The 10,056-nt window shown below is 43.3% G+C and overlaps 1 protein-coding gene across 3 annotated transcripts in view; it reads left to right on the top strand.

Annotated features, from left to right (window-relative positions):
* Window positions 1–10,056, top strand: part of Pip4k2a (phosphatidylinositol-5-phosphate 4-kinase type 2 alpha) — a 153,174-nt gene that overhangs the window by 108,022 nt on the left and 35,096 nt on the right. For 2 of the 3 annotated variants that reach the window (XM_021151106.2, XM_029471350.1), the window contains exon 4: window positions 4,494–4,646. The exons of the other annotated variant lie outside the window; for it this stretch is intronic. In XM_021151106.2, coding sequence (XP_021006765.1) covers window positions 4,494–4,646 — 153 coding nt within the window. The remainder of the gene's footprint in view (window positions 1–4,493; window positions 4,647–10,056) is intronic. 3 annotated transcript variants of the gene reach the window in all.

Genomic DNA, 10,056 nt, shown 5'->3' with positions numbered 1-10,056 from the left:
AATGGCAGGTGGTGTAGGGATGGCAGGTGGTGTAGGAATGGAAGGTGGTGGTGTAGGGATGGCAGGTGGTGGTGTAGGAATGGCAGGTGGTGGTGTAGGAATGGAAGGTGGTGGTGGTGTAGGGATGGCAGGTGGTGGTGTAGGGATGGCAGGTGGTGTAGGAATGGCAGGTGGTGGTGTAGGGATGGCAGGTGGTGGTGTAGGAATGGCAGGTGGTGGTGTAGGGATGGCAGGTGATGTAGGGATGGCAGGTGGTATGAATGAGAGAACATTCTGGATACCTGACCCTCACCTTCAGTGTTACACTGCATTGGACAGAAATTCAAATAAATTTATGTTTTTTTAAACCTTTATTTTTATTTGTATAGGTGTTTGTCTGAATGTATCTCTGTGCACCAAATTTGTCCAATGTCTCCGGAACCAGAGAGTGGGTTGGATCCCCTGGGACTGGAGTTAGACATAGTTATAAGCTACCATGTAGGTTCTGGGAGTTGAAGCAGGTTCTCTGGAAGACCAGCTGGTGACCTTAATTGCTGAGCCATCTCTCCAGCCCATGTTTATCTCATTACAAAGGCTGTACACGATCTGCAGTTATGTTTTGTAATGACCAGTGAGTATTCTTGACTGTCAGTAACCCTGTTCGGCTTCCCCAGAGGAAGTTGAAGGCAGGAACCTGAGACACGCATTACCTGCCTCCACTGTCCTTCAGTTTTGTTTTTGTTTGTTTGTTTGTTTGGCTGTTTTTTTGGGTTGTTTTTGTTTTTGTTTTTTGTTTTTGTTTTTTGTTTTTTGGGTTTTTTTTTTTTTTTTTGCTTTCAAGTGGGAAAAATGCACCTCATGGCAATACCATGGGTAAATACAAAATAATGAGTCAGGCTTCTGTGAGGCTTGCAGTTCAGGCACTCTGTGTACAGTTGCATTAGCTTTCTTCATTTTCCAGTTGTCTATTGGATAGGACTTTTACTAAATATGATTAGTACTTTTATGTTAATTCTATAAGCACAGTCTTAAGTTTTGGCTGGGTATCCCCAAATTCACCAAATGCTTGGAAACTGGACCTTAAGGAGCTGTTCTCATACATAGTCTGCAAGTTGGGAACACTCATAGTTAGAGCAGTGAGCTGAGGCAGAACCAGGACTGGAACGTACACCATCTGTGTATGCCAAGGTCAAGACAAGGCCAGGAGCTAACACAAAGAATGCAGTAAGGAACTTCCATGTCTTTGAAGCTGAAGGGAAAGGAAGAGACTCCTGCATGAGGCAGACCCCAAGCTAAATTCTTAGACTATTTATTAGTGCAGGTTCCACACTTGTAAACACAGGCAGCCTCATCCCTGCTCGGGGTTGTTCATTAACTACTGTGGTGAAGGTTTGAGTTCAGCTTCCCATTTTAACTGAGCTGAGAGTTGGAGGGCATGGAATGAACAGGGTGTCGGTGCAAGTGTGCATTGCTGGGCACTAAGTAGGTCTTCACGTACTGCAGCTATTCATGTTACAACCACCACTGGGGACCCTCGGTTATCACGGTGGTCCGTATACCAGCTCCACCAGTATCATCTACTTCCTAGAAGGCCTCGGCAGCAGCCTGTTGGGTCAGAACCTGCCGCTCCATGTTGGCTGTCCAATGAGCGTGAGCGGCATTGACTACTCAGCTTCTCCCACACTGGCTCCTGGAGGATGCGTTACTTTTCTTGAGCTATGAAGCTTGAGATGGCTGCTTTTGTCAGGTTATTGGGTTGAAAGCTGCCTAGGGGCGAGTGTCACTTCTGGGTGAATATGAGGGAGTATGTGGGGCTGAGGAGAGTGGACAGCACCATGGAATGGCCTTGTAGCCCAGGTGGAACACAATTTGGACTAAGCCGGAGGTGTGCCCACATATCCACACACACTCCCTGATCTGATGTTGTATGAACAGCCATGCTTCCCACATGTTCCTGCCACAAGTGTTTTGTAAAGTCCTCAGGCCAAGTAGCCATGAGCTGAACCTACTGAGATCATGAGACAAAAAGTTGTGTGTGTATGTCCTCTGGGCGAGTCCTAGTGCCCTTCCTATCCCTGCCCCCAGTTATCCTGTATTGTCACTTCCTTTTGTCTCTCAGAATTGATGGTTCTTGCTTTGATTTTATGTCTGAATATAATTTGTAGTATTAGTGGCATGTATAGTTCTTATTTATTTGCAGTAAATACCCTTTTGCATATTAATGTTTGGGAGGGGAAAAATAAGACCATTAGCAATATATAATGATAATTTTTTTTGCTGGCATTTGTCCACAAAAGGGACATTCACATTGATTTTTCTTCCTTTTTGTTCTAAGTGGGAAATGGTAAAAGAGGCTTTTTTTTTTTAAGCTTTATTTATTTCATATATGTGAGAACACTGTTGCTGTCCTCAGACACATACCAGAAGAGGGCATCAGATCCCATTACAGATGGTTGTGAGCCACCATGTGGTTGCTGGGAATTGAACTCAGGACCTCTGGAAGAACAGTCAGTGCTCTTAACCACTGAGCCATCTCTCCAGCCCACCCACCCCCCCTTTTTTTAAAGCAAAGAAATAATTATCTGAGAATTAAACTCTTGCTAATGTCACCATTTTCATCTTGAAAACCCTTTCATTCTGCTTTATCTACCTGATGAATTTCAGTTGTCTTAAGAATGATTTAACACTGCCAAATCTTGATACTTAAAGTCCTGCTGGACTTACATTGGTTTTTTGTTTTTTTTTTTTTTTGTTTTTTTTTTTCATCTCGAGTTTTCTAATTACTAAATCTGCTTTTCTTAGCTTAATTGGCAGTCTTGCCTCTGTGCTTGGCAGGTGTGCTTGCTTACATTGGAGCTGAGATGCACTCTCTCAGGATGTAATTTTCCAGTGCCATGATGCCAGATGCATCCTGGGAAATCAAGATAAGCTGGTTGGCCATTTCCCTCCTCAAGCTTCTGCCCTGCTGTGGGCTCAGTCTACCTTGGTTGTCTCAGCCCTGCTGTATTTCACCTGGAAATGAGGAAATTACAAAGTAACGAGAATCTGCTAAGCAGAGTCCCTTCAACTGAAAATCCGTAGGACCCTGATGTCACCTGACTCTCCAGAGCCATCTGTGTTTCCTGAAACTGGTTTAGTCCACGGGTTCCTGTGGATGGGGGAAGGGGGAAGGTGACTTTGCCTTTGAATCCCCATACACATGGGCCAGCAAACAAGGCCTGGAAGGGGTTGATGTCATTACTCATGGGTACAATTAGCTATGATGAAGCCCAGACTTCCTCAGACGTGGGAGTTCCCTAATGCCGTTAGTCTCTGACCAGTATAAAGAGAGGCAGGCAGGCAGGAGGATTTTCTTGACAACTCTAAGAAAGAAGAGAGACACTGATGGGAGTGAGAAGACTTGTAGGGCCCTACAGTAGCTGTAGTGTAGACATCCTGACTTAAACTCTGGGGTACATCATACTGCAGAGTCACTGCAGGAGACCCACTCATCCACCATCAGTAGTGCCTGACAATTACTGCAGAAGAGTAGAAGATGGACTAAGTCAGAGGCTTCTAATGTGTTGTTGTAGAACACACTTTTCCACACTCCTCTTCCTCCACCGGCCATGGTTGAGTCTTTAAATACTTTCCTAGCTTAGTAGTTGAGAACTAGCTTCTGGCCCAGCCATACAAGCTGAAATTCTGGTTCCTTCTTGACTGGCTATATGAACTTTATTCTGTTACAACCTCTCAACTCATCTTGTCATCTATGAAATGGCATGACAGCGAGGGCAGCATCACATAGAATCTTACCAGAATGCACAGAATCCTGGTGGCCTGTACTGTAAATAGATGCTCAGTGACTGTGAAGTGTCCTTTTGTGACTAAAACCTTATCCTGGTCAGAAGAAAAATGTGAGCTCTTGTCCAACTCTGTAAAGAACAAGGCAAATAAATAACTCTTTACAATTCTAGATGTGAGCCTGCTTGTTTATTTGTTTGCTTGGAGACAAGATCTTAGCATGTAACCATGGATAGCCTAAAACATGCTATATAGCCCAGGCTGGCCTATGTAGGTTTGGTCTACATAGAATTCTAGGATAACCTCGAGTAGGGTGAGGTTGTACATTCCTTTTTCCTAGCTGAGGCTGAGGCAAGTGGGTCTCTGTGGACTCAGGGCCAGCCTGGTATACTTAGAGAGTTCCAGGACAGCTAGGACTACATAGGACCTTTATCAAAACCAAACAAAAAACCAAAGAGGATAGGGTAGAACTCACCGCCACCCTCCTGATTGCTCTGCACCAGGGCGCCTGGCACATCCTCCTCTAAGAACATTAAAATCAGTTTTTACCCAGCTGTTTTCATTTCGTTTAGGAGTCTTGCAAGCGGGTTATTGAGAATTGTGAAATATTGCCAGCCATTACCAGTTTATTCCAAATGCAAATGCTCTTGCTATGATGAAAAATGATCCAACCCCCAAAGCCGCACTTTAACCAGTTCTCTTCCCTTCTCCCTCCTCATCCCACCGGGAAGAATTCCTTGACCAGAAGTGCACCCCTTCCCAATGACTCCCAGGCTCGCAGCGGGGCTCGGTTTCACACGTCTTACGATAAAAGATACGTCATCAAGACCATTACCAGTGAGGACGTGGCAGAGATGCACAACATCCTGAAGAAGTACCACCAGGTAACTCCCTACCTTATAGACTCTTGGAGCAGGTTTATCTTCATGCCAACTCTGTCTTCAAGGCCAACACTCTGACCTGTGCTCGGCCAATGTAACACATGAAGCAGATGTGTTACATGTCAGATGTGTTACATTGTTACATCTGGTTCCTTCTTGACTGGCTATATGAACTTTATTCTGTTACAACCTCTCAACTCATCTTGTCATCTATGAAATGGCATGACAGCGAGGGCAGCATCACATAGAATCTTACCAGAATGCACAGAATCCTGGTGGCCTGTACTGAGAGGTTGTAACAGAATAAAGTTCATATAGCCAGTCAAGAAGGAACCAATGTAACAATGTAACACATCTGACATGAAGATCCTCCAGCCTCGGGTTCCAGAGTGATTGTGGCCCAATCACTGGCCCTTAACATGAGAATGCTTATGTCCCATTTACATAATAGTCATCTAAATTATTTAAAATAAATTTAATCTAATTATGCTTCCAGTAATCCCCATTCTGGTTGTAAAAATCGCTTCGGTAAGGATCTGGCATCTTTCCAGAAGGTTCCTTGTGTGCCGGAAGTCAGATGTTAATCCCAAGTCTGTATCTGTTTACACTGCCGAATCCTGTGCTGTTCTCACTCTCTGACCCTTCCAGGACTCACCCGTGCCCAGTCAGACCTTGTAGAAAATTCTTTGTTTTAGGGAATTTTGTGTTGGTCACTTTCTACCCCAGTTCATCCCCAACTATTACCACTTTGTAATCTCCTGAGGAGATGCCCTTGGGAGCTGCTTTCTCTTTCCTGAAATAGTTTTGCATGCTGGAGCACAGATCCACAGGTCCAACTGGATCAGTAAAAGACGTCTCCCTATGAAATAGCAAGAATACCAGATGCAGAAGCAAGATAGTCCTCGACTTAGATCCCAGCCCAGTCACCTGCTGACTGTGTGGCTTCTGGATTTTGAGACCTGTCTCCTCAGTTTTTTTTTTTTTTTCTTCTGTCTCCTCACTTATACAATGAACGTATCAATACTTCCCAAGTCCTGAGAATTCAGTGAGACAACACGAAGCATCTGACATACACTCTGTGCTCAGCATATGAGAAGTGTTAGCACCGGTGCTTGTCATGCGACTGTAAAGTTGAACGCCTGTCATGTTACCATAGCTAATAAGTCATAATATAATATATAAGTCAATAATATAATATATGTCATGTGACTGTAAAGTTGACCGCCTGTCATGCCACCATAGCTAATAATATAACTCATCCTGAGAAATTGAGGTCTTGTTGCACAAATGTCACTGCTTATGCAGACATTTTAGTAATTGTCCTCAAATGAGGTATTTAAAACACATGTATGCACATGCACAAGTATGTATGCATACACTCATGTGTACACACACACACTTTGTTGCTTTCAGAGTCTGTCTCAGTCTGCTTGGTTGTATTAACAAAACACAAATGAGTGATTTAGACGGCATACATGTTTTGTTTATAGTTCTAGAGGCTGGGAATTTTAGATCAGGGAACCAGTGTGATAGAAGTCCAGAGAGGACTCTGCTCCGGCCTTTGTACTTAGTGTCTCCTTGCTTAGGGGAGATGGAAAAAAATTATGTGCTACTTCCTGCTAAGTGCAGGAATCATATCAGATCCACAGAATCATTTACCACACACTGGTGATAAGGCTTTAAATGTTTTATTCGTTTGTGTGTGTGTGTGTGTGTGTGTGTGTGTGCATGCACACATGAATGCTAAGTAAGTCTGGCTGCCTATGGAGCCCAGAAAGAACGTCAGACAGCCTGAAGCTGGAGTTACAGGTTGTTGAGCTGCCTGACTATAGGTGCTTGCTAGGTACCAATCTGCTCTTCTGGAAGAGCACCAAGTACTCTTAACAGTTAAGCCATTATTCTAGCCTGTGATTAAGATTTAAAACTATGCATGTTGAGGGAACACAAATAGTCTAGATTTTTGCTTTGCTTTTTACTTAAATAGCTTTAAATTACCCCTCAGCCGTACATACTATCACAGAGAATGTTCAAAGTAAAGTTTTGTGAGCCCTGACTGCATCAGATTAGGATTCACAAAGGTTATGTCACATCTGCCACATAACAGCCTCTCCTACCGTGTTCTCTGAAGGCAGCTCTCTGTATCTGTGAGCTCTGACATGGCTTGTTTAACGCTTAACGCGTTACTTTTGGTCATGCTCTGCACCCTAATGTGGCGGGTTGTTTCTTGGCAGTAGCTGTTCTTCCAGTCTTTGCAAATGTGATGGACCAATTTCACTTGGAGTGAGGTCTATAAAAGCCTTCACATTGCATTCTGTCTCTGGAAGCCTGTGACTGCCTCTAATGTGCTTTCTGAAGGCATCAGTCTGCCTTTAAATTCATTTAACATCTAATACATCTTTGATAATGGCTATGGCTTTCGAAATTTGTTCTACCATGCTTATGCTATTGCCTGTTATAAAACAACGTTTGAAGTGCCCAGCTAATCCCTGTGAGAGCAAATGCATTGGCTCTGAAGCACCTGAGTTCCAGCCCAGGCTTCAAGCCCCTCACAGTTTCATATGCTCCCCTATCTGGAATTGGATATCACACACATGCATCTCTTTATGCTTTGGCTTGTCCTGGAACTGCTCAAAGCACATTGGCTTTTCCTGACAAGTGAGGTATATTCTTCAGATAAACAGCAAGGATGCCTTTCCACTGAAATGGGACATATGGCTCAGGTGTACAGTTCTTGCCAAGCCTAGGCTCAGAGTGAATCTTTCAACTTTACAGAAATCACAGTTGGAGGTGTTTTCTGGTTATTTGGTATGATAAAAGATCCCAGCCAGCAGCAACTTAAGGGAAAGGCTTGTCTTTTAGTTCCAGGTTATAGTCTACCCCTGAGAAGAGGTCAAGACAGGGACTCAAGGTAGTTAGTCACATAATATCCAGTCAAAACTGGAGGGAAATAAATGCACCCCTGGGACTTGCTCATCCAGTCGGCTCTTTTCATATTTCTGTAGTTTAGGGCCTCTTGCCTAGGGAATGGTCCTGCCCTCAGTGTGCTAGGTCAGTTAACGATCAAGGCAGTTCCCCCACAGAGATGTCCATAGACCAGTCTCATTCCTTACTAAAATTCTCTCTTTCCAGGTGACTTTAGGTTATGTTGAGTTGACCATAAGACTAACTAATACAAGGTATTTTTCTGGGAGTATTTGCTGCGATGACACACAAATCAGACATATCCCCAGTATTATTAGGCATCAGGACAGTTGCTGACACACTTCAAGATCACTCACAGTACTGAGATTTCTTTTGACTCCACTGCTAAAATACAAAACTTTTTTTTTTTTTTTTTTGGTATGGTCTTCATTCAGAAAAGTCACATTTAGCCAACATCTGGGCTTTTCTGCCATCTTAGAAAGTGATACTTTAGAGATACTATAAGGCATCTCATGACTGAGAACCACCAGTATTAATCCAGTTTACTTAAAGGACACTAAATTGGAGTCAGATGATGTAGAGCCTAGCTGGTTATGAACTGGCTGTTTAATCTGATCTGTGAGCTCAAATTTCCCATCTCTGTTCCATTTCATTAACTCATCCAGCTAGGCATTGACCCATGACCATGTTCCAGAAAAGATTTGAATTCACCTTCAGAGAAGTAAAGGTAAGACACATTTAAAAAGCAAAAAAGACAGAGAGTGTGTATAAAAAGGAAAGCACCTAATTACAACTTAAAATAAGCCTGAAACTTGTTGATCAGTCTTCGAAGCATTTTAGAGCACTTGCCATCTGGAGTTCCGTCAGTTTGAGCTTAGCTACCTGGTAGTTAAGGGGCACCCTGAGTAAGTCATCTGTGTAGCTGTCTGAACATAGTTAAGCCTGTTGCTTTCTTAGAGTAGAGTAGAGTAGAGTAGAGCTGCCCTTGATATGGGATACGAGTGAGTTGTTTTGTAAGACACATGACCCTATAAACATCATCTTTACAGAGGCACGGTATACACAGGAATGTCACAGATCAAAAATTTAGGTGACAGCAGATGCTGGCTATCTGGAGAAAGAGGAACACTCCTCCATTGCTGGTGGGATTGCATGCTGGTACAACCACTCTGGAAATCAGTCTGGCGGTTTCTCAGAAAACTGGACATAGTACTACTGGAGGATCCAGCAATACCTCTCCTGGGCATATATCCAGATGATGTTCCAACTTGTAATAAGGAGACATGCTCCAACTATGTTCATAGCAGCCTTATTTATAATAGCCAGAAGCTGGAAAGAACCCAGATGTCCCTCAGCACAGGAATGGATACAGAAAATGTGGTACATTTACACAATAGAGTACTACTCAGCAATTAAAAACAATGAATTTATGAAATTCTTAGGCAAATGTATGGATCTGGAGGATATCATCCTGAGTGAGGTAACCCAATCACAAAAGAACACACAAGATATGCAATCACTGATAAGCAGATATTAGCCCAGAAACTTAGAATATCCAAGATGCAATTTGCAAAACATGTGAATCTCAAGAAGAAGGAAGACCAAAGTGTGGGTACTTCGCTCCCTTCTTAGAATGGGGAACAAATACCGATGGAAGGAGTTACAGAGACAGAGGTTGGAGCTGAGAGGGAAGGAAGGAGCATTAAGTACTGTTCTTATCCTTAATTTCTTAGATCCCATTTTTGAAATTCTGTGCTGTTTGGTCATTGACTCCTTTAGTCCACTAGGGGGTGTGGTTCCAGGAGTGGGTGATGCTGATGCAAACTGAGAGAGGTTTTAACCTTCAGACCTCTGGAGTTCTTCTCAGTTCCATTGTTGTCCTTATCCTGCTGAGAGTCCACTCTGCTCAACTAACTGAATCTTCTCTTTGATTTTTCTCTTTTGTATATTTGGGGAAATGATACTTTGTAAATATGCTTTTCTTCAACTCTCTGTTGACTCTAACACTCTCAGGTCTTACAAATGATGGTGAATTATCAGCTGTTTTTGCTAAGCAGTGTCAGAAGAGTATGTAAACATGAGGCTGGGGATGTAGCCCACTCACGGATGGAACACTTAACAGCTTTTTTTTAATTAGGTATTTTCTTCATTTACATTTCCAATGGTATCCCAAAAGTCCCCTGTACCCCCGCCCCACTCCCCTACCCACCCAATCTCAATTGGCCCTGGCATTCCCTCATACTGAGGCATATAAAGTTTTCAAGACCAAGGGTCCTCTCTTCCCAGTGATGGCCAACTAGGCCATCTTCTGATACATATGCAGCTAGAGACACAAGCTCCGGGGGTACTGGTTAGTTCATATTGTGGTTCCACCTATAGGGTTGCAAATCCCCTTAGCTCCTTGGGTACTTTCTCTAGCTCCTCCATTGGGGGCCCTGTGATCCATCCAATAGCTGACTGTGAGCATCCACTTCTGTGTTTGCTAGGCCCT

Source organism: Mus caroli, chromosome 2 (assembly GCF_900094665.2).
Source record: "Mus caroli chromosome 2, CAROLI_EIJ_v1.1, whole genome shotgun sequence".
NCBI lineage: Eukaryota > Metazoa > Chordata > Mammalia > Rodentia > Muridae > Mus > Mus caroli.
Note: the sequence above shows the minus strand (reverse complement) of the source record. Positions and strands in the feature narration are given on the sequence as shown.